This window comes from Babylonia areolata, chromosome 19, assembly GCF_041734735.1.
Source record: "Babylonia areolata isolate BAREFJ2019XMU chromosome 19, ASM4173473v1, whole genome shotgun sequence".
Taxonomy (NCBI): domain Eukaryota; kingdom Metazoa; phylum Mollusca; class Gastropoda; order Neogastropoda; family Buccinidae; genus Babylonia; species Babylonia areolata.
In genome coordinates, this window is record NC_134894.1 from 51,869,291 (window position 1) to 51,892,989 (window position 23,699).

At 43.0% G+C, this 23,699-nt stretch overlaps 2 protein-coding genes across 2 annotated transcripts in view; one reads left to right on the top strand and one right to left on the bottom strand.

Moving 5' to 3' along the window:
* LOC143293828 (DDB1- and CUL4-associated factor 10-like) overlaps nucleotides 1–6,212 on the top strand; it is a 45,847-nt gene extending 39,635 nt beyond the window's left edge. The window contains exon 9 of the mRNA XM_076605109.1: nucleotides 3,057–6,212. The gene's annotated coding sequence lies outside the window, so the exon portion shown is untranslated. The remainder of the gene's footprint in view (nucleotides 1–3,056) is intronic.
* Nucleotides 6,213–6,388: 176 nt separating this feature from the next.
* Nucleotides 6,389–19,891, bottom strand: LOC143294358 (uncharacterized). The gene is made up of 6 exons (XM_076605811.1): nucleotides 19,641–19,891; nucleotides 18,510–18,644; nucleotides 17,749–17,859; nucleotides 15,034–15,207; nucleotides 11,315–11,446; nucleotides 6,389–8,600 (listed from the first exon to the last, which is right to left on the bottom strand). Exons 1-6 carry the CDS (start codon nucleotides 19,654–19,656, stop codon nucleotides 8,497–8,499), a joined length of 672 nt encoding a protein of 223 aa, XP_076461926.1. The 5' UTR covers nucleotides 19,657–19,891; the 3' UTR covers nucleotides 6,389–8,496.
* Nucleotides 19,892–23,699: the final 3,808 nt, after the last annotated feature.

Below are 23,699 nucleotides of genomic sequence, written 5' to 3' on the forward strand. Positions count from 1 at the left end.
GCGAAACTGAATGTAGATGTCCTGGTCACTGTCTTGGAAGGCGTCAATCAGCATGGCAGAGAGGAGAATGGAGAACAGTGTGGGTGCCAGGACGCAGCCCTGCTTCACTCCATTTACCACAGGGATCGGATCCGACATGTCAGTATTTTCCTGTACTCTCGCCTGCATGCCGTCGTGGAATGACGCAATCAGCTGGATTAGGCTCTCTGGGCAGCCGAACTTTAGGAGGATCTTCCACAGACCATAGCAGTTCACCGTGTCGAAGGCCTCAGTCAGGTCTACAAAGACCATGTGGAGCTCCTTGTTCTGCTCACGGAACTTCTCTTGCATCTGGCGTACGGCAAACACCATGTCACATGTTCCCCTGCCTGAGCGGAAGCCGCACTGGGCTTCAGGGATGACTGTGTTGGGGACATGGTCAACTAGTCTGTTCAGTATGATGCGGGCAAAGATCTTGCTGGCGATGCAGAGGAGAGAGATTCCACGGTGGTTATCGCAGGATGTTTTGTCTCCCTTCCATTTATAAATGTGGACAATTGAAGCATCCTTGACATCCTGGGGGACCTCCCCTCTCTCCCAGATAGACTGGAACAGGGCGGTCAGCTTGTCTGTCAGCACCTCGCCTCCATACTTGTAGATGTCAGCCTGGATTTCATCCGCTCCTGGTGCTTTTCCTGACGTTGTCAGCTTCAGGGCCTTCAGGGTTTCAGCTTTGGTGGGAGGGGCAGCTAGCGAGTCATTGACTGGTAGCTGTGGGAGGGCTGCAATTACCTCATCAGATACGGACGAGTCCCTGTTGAGGAGGGTGTTGAAGTGCTCTGCCCAGCGGGCAAGGATGTCTTTCTTGTCTTTCAGGAGGGTGGTCTGGTCCAAGGCTCGGACAGGAGTTGTTCCTGTGACTCTCGGCCCATACACAGCTCAGAGACCATCATGGAAGGTCTTCATGTCGTGAGCATCAGCAGCAGACTGAAGCTCTTCGGACTTTCTCTCCCACCAGGTGTTCTTCATCTCACGCAGCCTCTTCTGTATGAGTTGCTTGGTTTGCAAGAACTGGTCCGTCTTCCTCTGGCAGTCTTTATTGGAAATGTGATCCTGATGCCGTATATGCAGTGTGTTCAGGAGCTTGGAGATTCCAGAGTCGTTCTCGTCAAACCAGTCTTTGTGGCTCCTCTGTACAAAGCCGAGTGTGTCAGCTGCTGCTCTGTACACAGCATCTCTAAAGGTGCTCCAAACCTCTTCTACATCAGTCGATGCAGGAATTTCTTGGAGAGCTACTTGGATTTGCTGCTGCAGCACGTCCTTGGTGATAGGGAGGCGGTGGATGTTCAGCTTTGTAGGGGGTTTCTGCCTTGCTGGTTGGAGCTTGCGTGCAAGTCTGATGTTCATCTGTACCAGGCAATGGTCTGACCAACAGACTGCTCCTCTCATGCAGCGTGTAATGGAAACATCACCTCTGTCCCTCTGCCGGACAATCACATAGTCCAGCATGTACCACTGCTTGGAGCAGCGGTGCATCCATGTGTTCTTGTACTTGTCCGCTTGTTGGAAGAGGGTGTTGGTGATGGTCAGTCCATGCTGCGCGCAGAGCGAGAGCAAAAGCAGTCTGTTGGAGTTGCACTTGCCAGTGCCGTGCTGTCCTAGGACTTTGGCCACGAGGAGAAGTCCATGCTGACGTGGGCATTGAAATCCCCAAGGATGATCAGCCTATCCTTTCTGTCTACTGCTGAAATGGAAATGGTGCAGCTGAGTTCCTTGTAGAAAGCTTCTTTGATGTCATCAGGGTTGGTCATCGTCGAGGCATAGCAGCTGATGACTGGCGAAGTGGTCCTTGGACAGCTTCAGACGCAGGGTCATCAGCCTATCGTTAATCCCATGTGGAAGGCTGTCAAGCTGTCGTGCAAGTTTGGTTCGTATGGCAAAGCCCACGCCTGAGGTTCTTGGGGTGCCATCTGGCTTCCCAGTGCAGTAGGTGTAGCCCCCTCCAACTTCCTCCAGCTGGGTTTCACTGGCAAACCTGGTTTCACTCAGGGCTGCTATGTCCACCTGGTCGCGATCAAGCATTCTAAGAATGAGCACTGTGCACCTTTCATACTAGCTGAATCATGCCGCATATGACAACTACCCATCATGGTATATTTCACTATTTTATATTTGAGACAAGTTGCTTTTTGCAAGGAAATCAAATATCCCATTCTGTGCCCAAGTTGAACTGGTCAGATTTCTCAGGAGATTGTTGTACTACTTGTAGCCTTAATCTTCTTTTTAGGGAATTCAATCAGAATTGATTAAAAAAAAAAAAAAAATGTAGTGTAGGAGTTAATAAGTGTAATGTGCTTAAGTTTATGAATAAAGAATTTTGCATTTAATAATAATAATGTAAGGTCTGTTGATTTCTCAGTCTTTGCACTTTGTAACCAAACAAAATACCTAAGCTGCTGTCCACAGTGGCAACATTTGTTGTGCAGCAAGGATGCAGAATTCCCCCCAGACTGCTGTACTATATTATGACAGTTCCAAAAGAGGTACTGGATTATTTGTTTCAATAATATTCTAGACTGCAAAAATTACAAAGTGGAGAATTTATGTGCTTAGATGTGAAGGAACTTCTGGGTATTCATAGTATGTTGAAATAATTGAAACCACCTCATTTGGGTGTCTGTCTTATTTTTTAAATTTATAAAGTTCACATTTGGCCTGTGTGTGATATCCTCCACATTTCATATCTCACTGAAGTGCTGTACATAATTATGTATTTTTAAAGTGCTCATCTGATGACTGTATTACATTAGCTTTAGTATCTAGCTTTTATGCATTTTTATTTTCTAAATGTCCAGTCCTGTTTATAAAAACTTCAACTACCACCACCACCACCACCACAAGTAACAAACAGCAAAAGAAGAAGAGGGGAATATGAACTGATGAAGGTAACATTTTGAGCATGAATTTGACACCAGGTTGCTTGTCATTCAGCGAATTTCTGGTTTGGTTTTGTCTCCTGGTTATATTGTTTATCATGTGAACTGCATTTAATTGTGTGTGTTAATTGTATTTTACAGGCTGGCAAGAGGCAGCAAATGGCTTCTCTGATTCAGCTAAACAAGACGGTCACAAAGTGTTATCAGGACCAAGATGGTTCATGTAAATGACTAGTTCTGAGTTCCTTTGATTTTGATAGCTGGAGGCAGTAAACGCTCCTTGCTTTGTTATGCTGTGGCCAGACGCGTTGAAGAAAACCTTGGTTTTTGCTGCAAGTTTTTCTGTTTGGATGTTACCAAAATGGCAAAAGTACAATAGTCTGTTATATATTATTTCCTCTTTTTTTTTCTTCTTTTTTTTTTCTTTTTTTTTTTTTTGGTGTGAGTGTTCTACTATGCTATTGGTATTTGGATAAGTGTAGATGTTACCCTTCATTGCTTTTGCATACATATAGATATTATGAAAGGGACTGTTGCTAATGGAACTCTGTGTGTGTGTGTGTGTGAGAGAGAGAGAGAGAGAGAGTGACCTTCTCCACAGACAAGAAGTATGATGTCTGCTAAGAGAGGGACTGTGTGTCTGTGTGTCTATGTATGTGAGAAGTATGATGAGAGAGAGTCAGTGTGTTTGTGCATCACTGTGTTTGAGAAGTATGATGAGAGATAGAGTGTGCATATCACTTTATGTAACTTGTAAGATTTATGGTGAGACAGAGTGTGTGGCACTGTTTGTGAGAAGTATGTGAGAGTGTGTGTCACTGTTTGTGAAGTATGTGAATTGTGAGAGTGTGTGTGTGTCACATGTGTCATTCTCTCAATCTCTGTAAGAAGTATGATGAACTGAGGGAGACTCAGTATGTGTTCACAATTCATGCAGTCGCATGTCAATGTCCACAAAATGAAGCTTGATGAAAGTCTGTAAATTTTATTTACGATAAAATAAAATAAAGTAATATATATATATATATCATTATTATATGATAATACAACATAGAATATGAATGAAACATTGATTACTGATTAGGTAAGAATAACATGAAAATATATATAGATTTAACCCTCCAGGTCCATTTTCAAAATATTGAATACACATAATGGATGTGCAAAGGCAAGAGAAAAGAGTAATCATTGCTTTGACCATTTTGAATGATCTGTTGGAGGTGGGGGGGAGGGGGGGGGGGGCTTGATTCCTTTATTCCACAATGTCACTGTCACTGGTCCTGTAACCTGGCTTGGTAATAGGGGTTGCTGCACTGCTGAATGCATCACCAACTGTCTCCATTTCTGGCGGTCATGGGATAGGGTATGAGTTCCTCTTTTCTCTCCCTAAAAAGAGGGCACTTCAGACATAAACAAAAGGGAGGTAATTAGAATAAGGGAGGTAACTAGTCATATGTACTTTTTTTTTTAACTTTTTTTTTCATCCGTCCTTTTCAGACCAGTCTTACGCTTATGACAGGAATCAGATGCCTGTCTGTGTCTGGGTACAAGTAAGACATTGGTATGTCATGTTATTGGTGGGGGTGGGACTGGCTGCTATTGTATTAGTTCTACAAGAAAAGCAGTTTTTACTATTCTAGACCTTAACCCTTTCAGTGCATAAAAGATGTCAGCTGACGTCCTACACAAAATGTTGCCAGAGAGCTTGTTAGATATCAACTGACGTCCTGTATCTATTCCAATTTTTCCTTAATCTGAGTTTGGTCTAATGAACACAAACAGACCCAGAACGGTTAGTTTAATGTGTCTGGATTATAACATTTTATGTAATTGAGCATACATTAGGTGGAGGACACCTTTCTTCTCATAATGTTTTGCTATATGTATTATGCAAGCACACATGAAAAGTGGGTTTGTCGAATGCAAAAAGAGCAATGGAAACTTCATCCAGCAAAGACAATGGTCTCTGTCAACAGGATTTACACAACTTCGCAGTCTGTGCAGATGATTATTTATTGTAATAACAATGAGAGATGTATAGATCTATCTTGTCTGATGGTTCATTTGAACTTGAAGATGCTGACAATGACAGTGACAAAACTGACAGTAGTACTCAATGCTTTGTCCAGTCCATCTATCCAATCAGACATCTGTTTTGAGCAGGTGACATTGACTGACAGTATGGGTGCAGTACTTTCATGTAATTTGAGAAGAGGTGGAGAAGAGAGGGAGGAATCGTGTAAGACAATAGGTCAGAGACCAGACAGGTGTTGGAGTAGGAGTGGCCATGATACCTGCTGCCGTAACAAATTGGTTAGCGTCACGGTCTGATGGTTTGGAGGACATGGGTTTGAATCCTTGCGGAGGTGGGGGCGCTCACTCAGTCTGACTCCACGACTTAGCCATTATTGTCGTTGATATGGGGCTTAGTAGGTGGTGTCCTAAGTATGTTAAATCAAAACAGGCACTACAGTTCTGAACATCACCAAAGTGACTCAGCAGCAGTGCAGGGTCTCCTCTGGTGTGTGGCCTCCTGGGGACCTAACATCAATGGTTCCCTGTGTACTGCCGATGCTGGGACTGCAACAGATGAACCTGGGTGTGGCCATGTATGGGGACTCAAAATGAGCGGTGTGTGAGTAATGCCACTGAAACAGTGTAGATCGTGGGGCAGCACAAAAAAAAAAAGAGTAAAGAGTGGCCATGACCTAGCGAATTGTCTTTCACAGTGTTCATCTGGCTTAAACTGGACAACAGTAAATAATCCACAACAATTTTTATGAAACACAGGGCTGACAGGCAATGGACGAGAATCACATATTCTTATTTTTTCATGCTTTTTGTCACTGATTAGTTGACTGACTGCTTTTTATACCAGGCAAACAGGATGCACAGCAGACACTTTATTGGCTCTATTGGAACCAGGAGGGATTATGTATTGCATCAAAGAGCATTCCCCTCTAAAGGGGGACGCTCTTTTTGTGTAAAAACAAAAAGCAACAACAACAACAAAAAAAATTGACTGTTTCTGAGAACATGATTTTATCTTGACAGAACCCTTGTTTGTCATTGTTGGGACAGTTATTTACTTATGTTTTACAAGCTTTGTGATTGTTATCATAAATGTGTAACCTGTTTTATTTTCTTCTACAGGTATAATCTGCTAAAATTTCCAGTTGTATTTTGTTTGTTTTCTTTTGGGATGTCATTCCGTTGAGGTGGAAATAGACTCTTTTCGATGCACAAAATTATGACCATCACTTTAAAATGCCTGAATAGTAAAACTACAATTTAAAAAAAAAAAATATATATATATATATATATATATATATCAGGTGTCCCAAAAAAAGTGAACCGCTTTTTGACAAGAATTTTCTCAGTGATAGAGAATCCAAATTCATTGAAAAATTTCACACAGTAACCTTAGGGTATCATCAACAAGTCTGCAAAATATCTAAAAGTTCAGACGCAAATTATGTAAGTATTGTCAAATTCAAAACTATGTAAAAAAATCCAATATCAGAGGAAAACTCACTTATTTCAATTTATGATCAATGTGGCCTCCATCTTCCTCCAGGACCAAACGAAGCCGTTTCTTTCAAGCAGAAATGCTTTTACGTATTTCTTCCACTGATATCTCCTCCCATGACATAATTATCCTGTCCTTTAACGCCTGCTCGGTCAGTTTTTTTCTCACTCCCCGGTAAACTTTCTTCTTCAGAGAGTCCCATATGGCATAATCCATTGGGTTACAGTCAGGACTTTGTGGAGGCCATTCATCCTTCTTGATGAATTCTGGTGTAGCCTCCAGATAGGCCTGGGTTACCCTACTTGTGTGTGAAGGAGCCCCATCTTGATGAAAATGTACCGTAATTGTTTCTAGGATAAATACGCCTACAATCCGGGAGAAGATTGTCATCCAATAACTGAATGTAGCTTTCACTATTAACCTTGACTCTATCAGTGTCAGTAAAATGAATGTTTGTTTTTTCCTTTCCAGGATGCTCCAACTGAAACCATTATCTTTTTTGAAAATGTAGAAGTCTCATGATAGAGGCGAGATGACTAAATTTCTCGTTTCCGTTTCCCATAAGTGCAGTCGTTTTGGCGATTTTTAGCAGTCTCTAACATAATCTTTCTCATCTGTGAAAATGATCCTTTTCACATCAGTGGCCGAGTAGTGGTCATTCAAGTTACGGCAGCAAGTTTTTCTTTTCCCTCAAACATTTTGGTCCCTCCTTGATACCCGTATCCTCTTGAAGGGCTTCAGCTCCAGTTCTTTCGCCATTCTTTGCACAGAAGACTTGCATACTTGTAAATCGCTTGCAACTTCTCTAGTCTAAGAGATTTGTGGGTCCCTGGTTTCTCCTCCTGGGATTGAATCAGTTCCTCAACACAGTCCTTGTTCTCCTCCAAACATGCAGTCTTGGGTCTTCCACTGCCAATTTTACATGCTACTGACCTGTAGTGCGTATTTTAGCGATAAGTCTCTTTACAGTGACATAACTCCACCCCTTGCCTGGAAATTCCTTTACGATCCTTCTTCCACCCCGGCCTTTCTCCTTGAAACAGTTTTCAATGGTAACCTTGTCACTTTCACTCAAAGGCATGGTTGATCCTTCCAAACTGAAACTTTGGACAGAACTGATTTTGGATACAGATGACAATAAAAAAAAAAAATCAATAGACTTGACACCCAGACAGGCTATTTTTAGACTGACACTGATTGACAGATGCCAACACCTGGCTGCTGGCATGAACATGATGAAGGTCACATTGCACAGCTCTGATAATGGATTTTTTGACATGCTGTTTTGAATTTGACAATACTTGCATAATTTGTGTCCAAACTTTTAGATATATTGCAGACTTGTTGATGATACCCAAAGGTTACTGTGTGAAAATTTTCATTGAATTTGGTTTCTCTATCACTGAGAAAATACTTCTTGTCAAAAAGCGGTTCACTTTTTTTTTTGACACCTGATACATAAATAAAAATTGGGAAAAAGGCTCAGATTCAAAATCTGTATTCACTTTCCTTTGCAAAAACACTTAACATTGCTTCTCTGTAATTCTTATACTTTTTGTACTAGATTATAAAAAAAATTATTACCTCTGAATCATCAAATTCCCTGGCAAGGGGACAGCACATTTTTGCAAAATTCTCTGGCACTGAACGGGTTCATTTATTTTGTGGCAGGCAACAAATAAGCCATCAAACTCACAAGAAAACAAACAAGCCATTAAAATGATTAATTAATATGATTGAATATTCTACAATTAATTCTATTGTTGGAGCGACACCTTGCTTACACTTCAGTGAACTGGGTAACATTACTCTCTTTGTTCTTTGTACATGAAAACAGTTGTGATGAAACCACCTCAAATTACAATTTAAAAAAATATATAAAAAAGCTGGTGGTCAAAACATCTTGTCTCATTCTTTCTCCATCCAGTCCCATCTTTCTCGCGCTCTTTTACTCTCCCTTTCTTTCAAAAGACTCTCTCTCTCTCTCTCTCTCTCTCTTACACACCTGTACACACATGACTGTATTGTATATGAGCCATTGTGACTGTAGATTCAGAAGTAAATCAGGAGAAGCGCAGTGATGACAAAGATGGATGTGGCATGCAGAAAGTGACCGTTACTGCTGATGTGGGCGTCAAACCTTTCACCTGGAACACCTGTACACACCAAGCACAATACCATGTCAGGCCCCATAGGAAGTGCTCTGATTTTTTTTTTTTTTTTAATGTTTTTCTTTTAGCCTGGTGGCAGTGATGCAGACACTGACAATCACTGAATCACACAAGTGTTTTGACCAAGAGCAGTGCTCTCCAGATTGTCTACAGAAAATGCAGATCCAGTTTTCCACACAGTTGTTCTTGGTTGGTCTTTTTTTTCAAACATTTTTATTCAATTTTTACATTATTAAACACACACAAACATACACTAGTAACCACACACACATACACACACACACACACACACACACACACACACAGAGAGAGAGAGAGAAACAAAAAGAAGTACTACTACTAACAATAATAATAATAACAATAATGATAATAATGATAACACAACCACAAGAACATGCTGGCAAAGATTAATGAATCAAGATCAAATATAAGGTCGCCGGGTGCAGTCAATGGAATCCAATAAATTGTAGGTTGTCAACCTCACAATATTTAACACACATATTGCCATACTTTAAATTGCATAGTAAGATACAAAATATAGTAATATCAATATCAAAACTGTACAGACATAATATATATTCCTTATTTCAATTTGTATTCAAAAACAAGGATTTGCTGATAAAGTAATTATAAAGAAAGTTTTTCCTAGCTATATATTCTTCAACTGTATATTATCTTTATTCAAATTTTTTTATGAAACCTTGCAGAACAGGTACAGTGCTGTTGATCTTGCATTGGTACAAGTATTGCTTAGCCAGCAACAAAATGAAATAAAAGGTGGGATCAGTGACTATATTTTTGTCATGTCCAAGTATGACTAATGGTTCAGTTAATTGCAAATTTTGAGCATTTGGGCATCTTTCGTTAATTAAATCCATTCATTCTTGCCAGAAACTTTGGATGGTTGTACACTGCCAAAACATGTGTCTAATACTATCTTTCAGTGTGTTGCAAAAACTACATAGATCATTGTTAAGTACACCCATCTCTTTAAGCATAACATTTGTCCCAAGGCATCTGTGCACAATTCTTATCTGAAACCATTTCAGTTTAACATCCGGAATCTTACTAATGTACAAAAAACATTTTCTCCAGTCATGAACAATGTTGAGGTTTTTTATCCCATTTTGAACAACACTGTGGATGAACACCATTGTCTATAAGTATGTCATGATAAAGCTTTGAACCTTTACATATGGGCATCAATTTCTTGAAAAATATAGACATATTCAAGCATTGATCATTATCTATGGTTATGTTCTTGTTTTGAATGTACTCTTTTATTGCTGATATGTAACCGGCAAAAGTAAGAAAATTGATGTCGACATGATATTTTCGTTTCAATTCTTTGTAAGAAATAAAATGTCCATTTTCAGGCAAAAAATGTGCAACACAGTATATACCTTTATCTATCCATGCTTTTCCCCAAATAAATGTTTTCACTATTTGTATTCTTCGATTATAAAATACTGGTTCTGCCAGAAGTTCAACAGAGTTATTACAATCTATTTTATAGAAAAATTCTTTGTATGCATTAAATACATCTGTCCAAAAAGTATTTGTTTGAGAGAAAGATAATGTTATTTCTGGCCCGTATTTCTGGATAACATTCAGCACAGGAAAATTAGCCATTGCAATGTTTTTCCGTTTATGATGCGTTTTACCCACTTTCCATATCCAAGTCAATTTTAGAGAGGATGCATAGGTTTTTAATTCCGGTAATCCCAGGCCACCATTTCTGATACTTTTATGCGTAGTTTTTCTATTATCATTCTTTTTGTTCAACACAAAACTATTATAGTGATTTTGTAAAATGCGAAAAAAAAATTGTCAAGTGGGTTAGGCAGTAAAATCCACCTGGTTCTTGCTGACGCTGAAAAACAAAATCACTGAAGTTCTGGGTTTGGGGGTGGGGGGGGCTGTTTGTTTTTTTGGGGTGGCAGGGTGGGGGGTTCAGTTTTTTTGTTGTTTTTTTCTGAAAGTGAGATCATCCTAGTCTTGTCAGTAAACCTGAAAGATTAATGTTCCTTGTCTGATGTATTTTAGGAAAACATTTGAAATGGAAAATTGTACCCTGGTATTCCAGCACTGATTTGTTAAAAAAAAAATTAAATAAATAAATAATTTTTTTTTTTTTTTTTTTTTTTACTGTTGTTTTGGGGTGGGTTGTTTTTTAACTCTTTTTTAATTCCTCAGATACATATATATCATGTTTTGGCTTGAATTATTTACCATGCTTATAGTCACAGCTCTTCTTTATGAAATGCAAGTAATTTGTGTGTGTCAGCGATTTGAACACTTCATGAAGTAAAAGCAGTCTTAGGTAGTAATTTGTGTACCCCTCTTTACACAGAAATCCAAGCTCATATGCAGAGACCTACTGTTTGTAAACAGGAAAGTCAAAAGATATATATATAAGGAACCACCTGAAGAAACAACAAAAATGATCATGTCTTACACAATAATTGAACACACATGAATAAAAAAAAAATAATATTTTTTTTAAATGTAAACAAAAAAACAAAAAAAAACTTTTCTTTTTTTTTAAGTATCACATGCAAGAATGCATACATGCACACAGACGCACACAAAAACACACAGAGAGAAAGTTGTAAAGTTGATGTTTTGTATGCAATACAGGGTAACGTAATGGCCCTACACAATACAGAGGGAACCTGTATACATGTTGGGTTACTTACCCAGCTGTACACCGTTGCAGCCTGTGACACTGCAGATGCACCACACCTGCCCATGATGCCAGCTGTAGCAGCCATCAGCAGGAAGAGGGTCTGGCAGGCCATACAGTGAGCTGCTACACCCCCGGTGCATCACTGCTTGGGGACGACAACACAACATACAGATGCCATTCCCTTCACCACAGATGGTCAAAAATGATAATGGTAATAATGATAGCTTAATTGATAAAGTGCCTTTCCATGTAAAACATACTCAACTGCGCTGTACAATGTCAATACCAACGTTTAAAACATGCATTTAAACACTAAATTGAAAAAAAGAAAAACTTGCATCCATAGACCTTTACAGTCAGCCAACCAAACACTCAGCACAAAACACACACACACACACACACACGCAATCGTCACATGAAAAAGCCTAGATTATGCAGTATCATTTCACAATACCTAAAAACCACATCACAATAGTTAAAACTAATCCTGATTAGCTCTTGGCACTGGTCACACATGTCACAATACAATAAAAATTTGCATTTTAAAATGCAGAATTTAAAAGCAGTCACACCTTTCTTCCTCCAACAACACATCACCATATATACAAACAGGCATGCATTTGTATGCATAAGTAAAAATAACAAATGGGGTTCCTATTGATAACTTTTTATCCACTTTTCCACCATGTTGAAACTTATAGTACAGATGTGACATGATGGTCTCAAAAACTGGGGAGAGCTGGTTTGCATTGCCGAAGAGTTGAAATTCATCAAAGATCATGACCATGCTGGGATTTTTCATTAAATGTTTTATTTATAGTTCAGACAGGCACAACAGCCGAGTGGTTAAAGTGTTGGACTTAAAATCTGAGAGTCCCAGGTTTGAATCTCAGTAACGGCACCTGGTGGGTAAATGGTGGAGATTTTTCCAATTTCCCATGTCAACATAATTATGTGCAGACCTGCTAGTGCCTGAACCCCCCTTCATGTATATACGCAAGCAGAAGATCAAATACACACGTTAAAGATCCTGTAATCCATGTCAGCATTCGGTGGGTTATGGAAACAAGAATATACCCAGCATGCACATCCCCGAAAGCGGAATATGGCTACCTTCATGGCGGGGTAAAACAGGCATACAAGTAAAAGCCCTCTCGTGTACATACAAGTGAACGTGGGAGTTGCAGCCCACGAACAAAGAAGAAGAAGATTTATAGTTCAGATCATATCTGTCAGACGGGCGCAATAGCCGAGCGGGTAGAGCGTTGGACTTTCAATTGGAGAGTCCCGAGTTGGAATCTCGGTAATGGCGCCTGGTGGGTAAAGGGTGGAGATTTTTCCAATTTGACAGGTCAACATATGTGCACACCTACTAGTGCCTGAACCTCCTTCATGTGTATACGCAAGCAGATAAAATACGCACGTTAACGATCCTGTAATCCATGTCAGCGTTTGATGGGTTATGGAAACAAAAACATACCAAGCTTGCACATCCCCGAAAATGGAGTATGGCTGCCCACATTGGTGGGGTAGAGACGGTCATACATGTAAAAGCCCACTCGTGTACACATGAGTGAACGTAGGAGTTGCAGCCCACGAACAAAGAAGAAGATAATCTGTCAGAAAGGACAAACAGTTGTGGTGGGGGGCTTGAGGTAGTGAAGGTAGGCCTAATTGTGAACAGTTCTTGTACCACCCCACTTCAAAGTGTTCTCACCCACACATTTCACAATTTAACATCTGCTTCGACCTCATTTGCATACCATAATGAATCTTCATTTCCAAGAACCAGTCAAACATCAGCTATTTCTGGCTATTTCTGCATTCTTCTCTTTACACACCACTGCCGACCTAGTTCTCAAACGTGCTTACACAATCCTAGATTTAATCAAAGGAATCATCCAAATAGGACGTGAACTTAACACAGTTTAATTAAAAAAAGCAAATTTGACTGGATGTGTTGAATGAATTGTGCATTACTTGTGCTGGGAGAATTTAAAATACGTTGGTGACAGATCAGAACATAAGTTTTGACAGGAATCTCCAAAATAGTGTCATTTGCAATTGGACCATGGGGTATTTTTACGTGAGTGTATTTACGAACGATGTTTCATAGTTACTGAGCACTCTCAAAAGGATGTGTTTGGTGTGTGTTTAATTTGTGTGTGTGTGTGTGTGCATAAGTGTTCATTCAGCATTGATATCACTGACTGTGAAAAGCACGTACGCGCATACATACACACACATGCGGGCGATCACACAGACATGCGCGCACACACACACACACACACAAACGTGTGCGCATGTACATGTAAACGCCGGTGCGCGCGTTTTCCATCCCTGTCGAGCCCCTAAGGCCGTGGGTTCAACTGCTTGACCCTCTGTTCATTCAGCAAAGGCTGCAAACGTTTGCCACATTATGCACAAAGTAACATTGTTGCGATTGAAACAACTTTGTAGCAATTGACGTCAGTGCTTTTTCTGACAAAGCCGACGCTGCGGTGCAGACAGTTCATGGCAAGAGTCAGTTTATTTAGATCTGAGATCTATAGCCAGATTACCAAAGTTACACACGCACGCACTGACATCTGAATTGAATGCGCGCACACACACACACTCCCTCTCTCTCTCTCTTCAGTTTGGAAAAAAAATCACATGAATGCACTCACGTATACACAAACTCTGTTTTTTATTTTCTCTCTCTCTCCTTCACACTTGCACATGCGCACACATGAGCCCTCACACAATCACACAGAGCTTAATAATACGCACATGCGCGCGCGCCGCACAGAGAGAGAGAGAGAGAGAGTTTCAGTTTCAGTAGCTCAAGGAGGCGTCACTGCGTTCGGACAAATCCATATACGCTACACCACATCTGCCAAGCAGATGCCTGACCAGCAGCGTAACCCAACGCGCTTAGTCAGGCTTTGAGGAGAAAAAAAAAGGTGAATAAATAATAGATAAGCTTACACAAATAAATAAATAATAACTATAATGTAAAAAAAAGGTAGTAGTAATAAAAAAAAAATTTAAAAGGTAGTAGTAAAAAAAAAAAATTAATAACAAAAATAAATGAAATAAATAAGAGAGAGAGAGAATTGTATTTAAAGCAATGCACATACATGCACACATACAAACTTGTACTTTTTCCTCCCACCTTCCCGTCTGTCTGCCCCACCTCTCTCTCTCTCTCTCTCTCTCTCTCTCTCTCGCATATACACACAGAGTTGTATTGAAAACACACACACACACACACACACATACGAAACAAGATTTTATGGTTTGAAATTGAGAAAAACCTTCAGCTTCAGGGGGCTTCGACCCCAGACCCCCACCAGGGGCATTGCCCCATGGCCCCTCACCTTTCAGACTCAATCACAATTTCCAAATCTCATGCCTGCCTGTCTAATTCAGTAATTCTTTTGTAATCCCTTATATACACCACTCGGGCACGGTTCATGACGAAAGTGGCGTCACTGACAGGTTAGTTCCATGACAGGATCTTGAGCCACAACAGGATTGACCCAAGATTATCCTTTTAATGTTTTTAATCATTTAATCCTTTTATTTAAAAACAATGAATTAAACCCCCTTACCACTCATTTGTCCATTTCACATTGATTTCGTTTTAATGCACGGACACAGCCCACAAGATCTTCTGATGTCACAACTGTGAAAAGACACATCAAATGAAACTTCTCTTACAACTACTACACACTGGTCTATCACCTTCCACCTCATGGTCACTGTCCAGTGCATTGTGCATGACGCAGCGACCTGTGCAGTTGCCGATGTACGTCCTAGTGACGTCCACCTGGTCATGCAGGGGGCACTGGCTGTAGTAATAACCCTGGTAGTAACTCTGGCACTCCCAACACTGCAGCACCCTTCGGGGCCCTTCGCCTGTACACACAATAAGTGAGGTTCTGAACACTTTATTTGCTGACCCAGTAATTTTTTATTGCACTTCATTTGAAAAGCCCCACATGCTCAAAATGCATGAACGGGTAGGGAAAGGATGAATATTGTGCTGTTACACTGATGAAGGGATAGAGAGCTGAGTATCAACCTGCATACAAATATCATCTGCTGAAATGATAAACCTCAAAAAGAGTGCAAATGTAATTTTCATGCATCGTACAGGGGCTGAACAATGTATCACAAAGATGATGGAGTCTCCCTTCGTTGCTGCATAGGGTGCTGCCCAGGTAGCAAAACTTGTCGACTGACTTGATCCCTGTGTCATCGTTCTTGATTGCAGGTGGGGGGTGGTGGTGGTGGAAGGCACTGGCGTCCTGTGAGCTAACTGGTTGGTACATGGACTCGGTCTTGCTGAGGCTGATGGTGAGTCCAAAGCGCCTGCAGGAGGTTGAGAACCTGTCCATAATGAACTGCATGTCCTCATGCAGCAAGCATGCAGTCGTCAGCGAAGAGGAACTCTCTCAACAGTGCCTCAAACACCCTGGACCTGGCGTGGAGTCGCCGCAAGTTGAAAAGTTTGCCATCTGTGCGAAACTGCATGTAGATGCCCCGGTCACAGTCTTGGAAGGCGTCAATCAGCATGGCAGAGAAGAGAATGGAGAACAGTGTGGGTGCCAGGACGCAGCCCTGCGTCACTCCATTTACCACAGGGAACGGATCCGACATGTCAGTATTTTCCTGTACTCTCGCCTGCATGCCATCGTGGAATGACGCAATCAGCTGGATTAGGCTGTCTGGGCAGCCGAACTTTAGAAGGATCTTCCAAAGACCACGGCGGTTCACCGTGTCGAAGGCCTTAGTCAGGTCTACAAAGACCATGTGGAACATTATGGAACACTGCATTTAAACACACATTTGCACATGTACACATGCGTTCATGCACACACTTAATATGCACGCACATGGTGCATGGTGAAAAAAAATCACATTTGATGATTAGGCATGGAAGTGTGGAACAGATAAGCATAAGGTGGGGGAATGTGGTGGAATTGAACCATGTCAACAGATGCCATGACCAATTCACATGCTACTCCGGTCTCATATCTCAATCCAAGCAAACACATTCTCCATCATCATCATCGTAATGACAGGATTGTCCTTTGAAGCTGATGAAGACTTCAGTGTCTCCAAAGGTGTGACGAAACTCCAGACCTTGAAGCATACAGCTGTTCACAGTAAGGGTAGGACACAGGTGTGGCTGGGATGATCTCATCTTTCAGGTCTGTCCAATACTCAAATTGATTTCTTTTTAGAAAAAAAAGGAAAAAAAGAAAGAAAAAGAACAATATATAGAATAAAGAAGAAAACTTTGATTTCTTAAGAGAAAAAAAATGCTATTGACTACAATGGCACAGTTATGGAATGCCGGGTATTGGTCTTGGTTATTGTCTCGTTTTGAGTTGATTATGAAATGGGCCATATGTATAATGACTTATTATCACGATGTTATTGTTAATGTTTACTGTATTCAAATTACTGTCTAGCCCCAGATAGTTGTGTCTCGAAGTTCTGGACTTTCTGATACACTGCCCCTGCAGTGCTGCTTGCAGGAAGGGTTTTCCAGCTGACCACTGGGGTGTTTACTTTCTGTGACATTTTAGCTGCTTTCCTTGGGAAGAGTTCGAAGCCACGGTACAGTGTCCTCCACCCCCACCCCACTCTCCTTTTTTCATCTATATTTCCTCCTTTTTTTTCTCTTTTTTTTTTACGTTCTTATATTGCAAGTGTCTGTGTATACAACTAAGGTGTATTTTTGGACAGAACTTAGCCAGGGACGATTTTTGCTAGGTCTATGCTGCACAGTATACCTTAATGTTTTACGTCTCTTCTTCTTCTTCATTCGTGAGCTGCAACTCCCACGTTCACTCGCGTGTACACGAATGGGCTTTTACGTGTATGACCGTTTTTACCCCGCCATGTAGGCAGCCATACTCCGTTTTCGGGGAGGGGGGGGGCGGGGGGGGGGGGGGGGAGGCTGTATGCTGGGTATGTTCTTGTTTCCATAACCCACCGAACGCTGACATGGATTAAAGGATCTTTAACATGTGTATTTGATTTTATGCTTGCGTACACACACGAAGGGGGTTCAGGCACTAACAGGTCTGCACCTGTGTTGACCTGCGAGATCAGAAAAATCTCAACCCTTTTCCCACAAGGCGCCGTTACCGAGATTCGAACCCGGGACCCTTAAATTGAAAGTCCAGCGCTTTAACCACTCGGCTATTGCGCCCATCACGTCTCATCTGAAAGACTAGTACCCAGACTATACAACAATTGAAAATGAAGGTCTAGTGGAAGGGACTGAAATGCCAGTCAATGAGGAAATCAAACACAGGAACATGCTTCTTAGGCATTCTACCAGTAAGCTACCCTTTAACTATATGGTTGAATAAATAAAAAATCAACATACGAAATACAAAAATCCCTTGTAACATCGCTACAATTCCTCATGGTGCACCTCACCTGTCACCATGTAGGGAGGTAGCACAGTGTCGACAGAATACCCATCCCGTGCACTGTTGTTACTCTTCGCCTCCTCCGCAAACTGCTCCAGGGTCATGTTACTGGCCTTGCCTGGTCGTCACATCAAATGTGTTTCTGATTAGCATCAATATTGACACACTATCGACTTCAGCACACGATCGACCTTAGAAGACGATCAACAACAACAACAACAATTTCGATCCTGTAATCAATATCCGTAATTGCGACCTTTTGCTAACCTCGATGAAAAAGCGAAATGTGACAACTTTCTGACAGGTCACCGCTAGCGTTCGGAAATTAGATGGTTGCAATGCCTTACAAGAGCAGCACATTTACCTCAAATGGATAACAACCAAGAAAACATCGGAACTGCCTGCACATTTTCCACAATATGCTGGCTTGAAAGCAGAACGCACGAAATGTACTTGGACTCGCAGTACACACACACACACACACACACACACACACACACACACACACACATATATATATATATATATATGTATGTATGTATGTATATATATATATATATATATATATATATATATAACACAATGGTTATACTTACTGCAGTTCTGAAATAAGTTCTTCACAATCTTGTATTTTATTTATTTATTTATTTTATTTTATTTTATTTTATTTTATTTTATTTTTTACTTCAAATGACCAGAATCGTGCACGTGACATATAGTCTGATCACTGAAGTGCACCAAGGCTGCGTTCAGTTGCGTCACCCTTACCCATCCTAACACCGTTACAGCCGTCAGTGGAGCAGAGGCACCAGAGCTGGGAGCGCGCTGTCCAGGTGTAGCAGCCCTGTGTGGGCAGAGGGGCCGGCAGACCCCACTGGTCACTGGTGCAGCCACGCTGTATCACTGCCAACACCACCCAGCATCCCTCGTCAGTTAGGTCTCCCACCTCCTCTCCTCCCCTGTGCCCTTCACACACTACATTATTTGTGGTAAAAAATTAACTACAAGGAATGCGCATCCTGCAAGATAATGCAGCAGGTCTATAAACAAGTTGAAATGAGAGACTGACAATATATCTGAAAATAATCCACCTGGCGTTGTTGGTATTCGACTGAGATCGACTGAAATACGTCTGACCGACACTAAGATTAGTGTGTAGGGTTGGTTGGTTTTTCTTCACTCATACATGTAGACTGGCAAGGATTCCAGGTAAGAAACAGATTTGTATATGTTTCTAAAATTCAACACTTTATCATCTGTTTGAAGCACTTTTTTCACTGAGCTGGCTGATTTGTACAATGGTAGGCTGCGTTTAATAATGTACACCAGTGATATGACTGAAGGGCCGAGGGCTGGGTTAGAAACGCCATACAAAATTCTGTTTCCCCGATGGGCGTATCAGGTTAAATCATTCAGCTGCAGGATCAATTGTCAGCGTGCTTATCACTGACACTGAAGGATAGGACCTATGCAGTCACTGCTGCTGACTCTTACAGTGAACTATATTAGACATCATAAATCACTGCTCAGGAGTGAGAAGAATTGTGAGAAAGAAGATCAACCAGTAAAGTTAAATCTTTGTTGCGTGTCCATGGTAAAACATGCAATTGATTTCAATATTGACTCATTTGGGTTTGGGTAGATCATTCTCATATACTGTGATTACCTGTAATTATATATATGATTTATCTACATAATTAACTTCTAAATGTGTTATATTGGTTTGTTGTTGTTGTCAGTTGTTGTTGTGTGTGTGTCTGTGTGTGCTGACGTAAAATACGCATATACTGTTCAAAGTGAATTTTGAAATATCCAGAAGATGACAACTAGATGGCGTGACGAAGCAGTTCGTGTCATTGGCTGACAACAGATTCCATGAGATGTGGGTTCGAACCTTACCAGAGGCAAGTATCATGCGGATTTTTTTCAGCGCCAGCCAGCTGCTACCCAGAGGTGAGCGTGCTGTGAGCTCAACGGGTAGACTCGGACCACACTGTCTTGTGTCATCCACTTCATAGGCATGGCTTTGTGATTGTTATTCAAATATCCAGACCAACACTGGAGACGTCTTAACCCTTACGCCACTTGCGGCGACGCCCGCCGACTGTAGGGGTTCACCACAAAAGGCGACGGGCCTTCGACTGCAGGGGTTCGCCCTGCAGGCGACGCCCGCCGACAAAACTATCAGAGTGACTTCCCACGACGCTCTTCAGGGCTCTGAATCACACAAAGTCAAATATTTACATAAGGTGAAAGGTCAGTTCTTCACCTTCAGCCTCGATAGCTTATTGCCTTTGTTCTTGAACGGGACGTGTGATTTTCACCGCGTGTTTTGACGGCAAACGAAGCAAGTTCAACTCCGATCACTCAACACTCGGTATGGACGCTCAAACCAGTACTTCTAACGAAATTAGTGCTTCACGTCAGTATACTTTAGCTGACGCTGTAAATATTATTATGAATAAAAGTCCAAACTCTCAATTCGCTGCTGATAGTAACTCAGTGGAAGTGTGTTTTATCGCCATTTAATCCCAATGACGAAACACGCTGACAGCACTGACGAAGAGGAAGAAAGCCGTGCATGGAAAAGGCAGCGTGTTACTGCTTTAAGGGGGCTGCGATGTGCGAAGATAAAAATCGGTTTTCACAAGCATTGTTAACAATTTGCAACAATCTCTTTGCCGGCATTAACATAAAGAAAAATTCAGCGAGATTGATTGAGTGGTTCCAAAAATATTGTAGTTTGAGTACAGCAACCCCCATGTGTCTCCGTCGATCTCTTGCACAGGCAGTTTCTAGCTGTGCTCTGGCAAAACTGCCCCAGTTTCACTCTGTGCAGGCTGACTGACAGAAACATCTGGCCTGGATGACATCGGTAGACTATGAAATGAAGCGCAGAGGACATCGTATTTATGCAGTCTCGAACTTAAATGGATCTCCATAACAGCGTCCACATCATCCCCATTCTCTGGGCGGGGTGACTATCCCCAACCCGGCAGGTCCCAAGGTGGCAGATAGGGGAACGGCCCCCAGATATGAGGGTTAGCTGCGATATAAGTCAGGCTTGCCTGGTCGAATAAGCAGTCCTGGACCTGAAATGGCGATGTTTCTACCAGGATGGGGCGGGGTAACAGATGGCACTGTTACACCATATCAAATTCCCCATATGTCCTATGACGGGTTCATCATGTGAGTAAGAGGCGCATAAAAACCTCTAGCCCCGGGGAAGGAAAACCTTGGAGAAACAAACCAGGGTAGGGGATGCTCTTAAGCCTTGGTCGGCAAGTCGCCTACAAGAGGGAAACTCGGACAAGAAAACTAACGCCAAAGTCGGATGTACTGGACCCCTGGCGCGTAATGGCAGTACAACGCATTTACGTCATGGACGCCGGAGAACCTCAAATCTCGAGAGATGGTGCTCTACCAGTGGAGTCCCACCGGGCTAGTAGAGTGCTGGGCCCTGTACCTCAAAAGTGCCCACCCCATGCTACTGGTGGTCACCCCGTCCCGTTGCGAGGAGCCAGGCTTCAGAGGCGGAGGAAAACTGCAAATGGCCGAAAAACATCTGACCCCGGAGAAACCTCTAGACCACATTCTCCAGTGGAATGCAGAGGGCGTCTGCCACAAAAGGATTCCACTTACTGAAAGATTGTATGCAGAAAACATCGATGTGGCCTGTATCCAGAGGACACACCTGAAATCCAACGACAGGTTCAGAGTCAGAGGTTACCAAACCTTCAAGATGGACAGAGAAGGAAGATCAAAAGGAGGAGCGCAGATACTCGTCAAAAACAGTTTATCAGCCTCAGAATTTACAGTGGATACAAATCAGGAAGCTGAAATCCACGGAATCAAGATTACAGTGGACAAGACTGTCATCACCATCTTCAACGTGTACTGCCCTCAAGACAAAGAGCTCTCTTTACAGAGAATGGACATACTATCAGAGAACTGCTTGGTAGTAGGTGATTTTAACAGCCACTCAACCTGTTGGGGTTACAGTGATAATGACTGAAGAGGAGACAAAGTGGAGGACTGGCAGATAGATAGCAATCTGCTTCTGCTGAATGATCCAGAAGACCCACCAACCTTCTTCTCTCGCCGATGGCTCACCACGACCACCCCAGATCTTGCCTTTGCCACTGAAGACCTTGCCCAAAAAACCAGCAGGAAGGTACAAAGACAGTTGGCAGCCACAGACCAGTACTACTGACCATCAATTTGCAGTATACACCAAGCGATGCCAAGTCCTTTCCCAGATGGAATTACAAGAAGGCGGATTGGGAAATGTTCAAGGGCCTCTCTGACGAGTACTGCAAGACCATCAAAATGGACGTTTGGTGTCATATACTGTACCATGTCAAACTGATGCAAACTAGGCCTATCGGTTTGCTCTGCTTGGCCAAATTTCGCGAGGCTAACAGTGAAAAGACGAGCAGTCCTGGCCCGGCCCGCTCTCAGCCAATCAAACGCCTCTAAAATCTATAAGCGCTGAATCATTCCTTTGGCCAAGGCTCTCCACGCCATCTTGTCAGGTTTACGCTCTGTCTCGTCTTACGCTTTTTTTGGCTATTAAGTGTATTCATTTGGCCTTATTTTGCTGCATGTGGCTTGTGTTTATTGTATTCTTACATTCTGTGTGCTCGATTCGACTCGGCACCCTCGATTCGTTCGTTTTTCTCTACCTCTAAGTCGATCCTGTCTTTCCTTTCTCTGTTGGGGGTCGGATTTTCGCTGGCTGCCTAAGCGCGGGTTCCATGCCTCGTGTGCCATACCACGAAGGCAGGGATCATGATGCTGGGACTGAGACTTGGCAAGAGACTCTCCCAGGCCCGGAGCTCATGATTCCTCCCGATACGGACCGCGGCGATGCGTCTTTAGACGCTGATCGCAGAGGAGACTCTCGTACCAGTAAAACGGTCATGAAGGGGACCGGGGGGAAAGAGGTACGAGCATCGCCTCCCGAGGTGTCCCAGCGTGAGGCAGGGAGAAGGGGGAGTGGCAAGTCCTCTCCTGGCAGTGGGGATTTGCAGCTGGGCGCGAACTCCCAAGGGGAGGCCGCGCCCGGCCGTTACCCGGGTCCCCACTCGGAGACGGCCCTCATGGGCCCCATTGTTGTTCCCCCTTCTCTGTCGATCCCCCTCCCCCACCTCCTTTTGGGGGGGGAGAAAAATTTGGTTCCGGGGGGGGGGGGGGGGGGGGGATCTCTACTTTGCCCACCCCGGACCAAGCCACCCCAGTCTCCCCACGGGAGGGGATTCGGGGCGCGTGGCAACCTGCTCTGCAGGTCTTCCCGCTATCCAGCCGGTCTCCCCTGCTGGGGGAGGCCCGCGCGTGTCAGGCGGTTCCGGGCAGTCAGCCCGCTCGTCTTCGGGCGGGACTGACACCCAAGTCAGACCTGACCTCCCTCCGACTTGGCCAGGTTTTTCCCTTCATGGAGGTCAAGGCGCCAGTGACCCTTGGGGTTCGGGTCACAGTATGGCTGGTGCCCACGGGTGGTTACCCCCATTCCACCCGTACTGGGGCGCACCTATGGTGCACGCTGGATGGCCGGGAGTACCAAGGGCCAATCCCTTGTCCGCTCCCCACCGGACCCAACCCAGCACATCTCACAGGGTGACACACACAGTCCCGACAAGTGGAATCGACTTCTTGTCGGTCAGTTCGAGCTCCTCGACCAATATTGCCACTCCGTCCACAAATTGGGCCTCTGTCAACCCACAGGTGACCTCCACGGTCACAACGGCCTCCTTGTCAGGACCGATGGCTGCTGAGGGGCCCTACTCGGCCCAGGGGAGCCTGTGGTTCCCACCTACCCAGCCCTTGGTCCTACAGTGAGATGAGTGGGTGTTTGTCCCCTCACAGCACTCGTGGGTCCCTCTTGCATCCAGGGACACCCTCTCTGAAAAGGTGTGGCACCCACCATCCCAAGCATGGTTGGACCTACAGTCCACATGC

Coding starts and splice junctions, on each gene's coding strand:
- LOC143294358 (XM_076605811.1), bottom strand. Junction 11,447..15,033: donor CAGTGACCATGAGGTGGAAG/GTGATAGACCAG, acceptor GTCCCCAAGCAG/TGATGCACCGGGGGTGTAGC. Junction 8,601..11,314: donor CTGCAACGGTGTACAGCTGG/GTAAGTAACCCA, acceptor TGGTGTGTACAG/GTGTTCCAGGTGAAAGGTTT.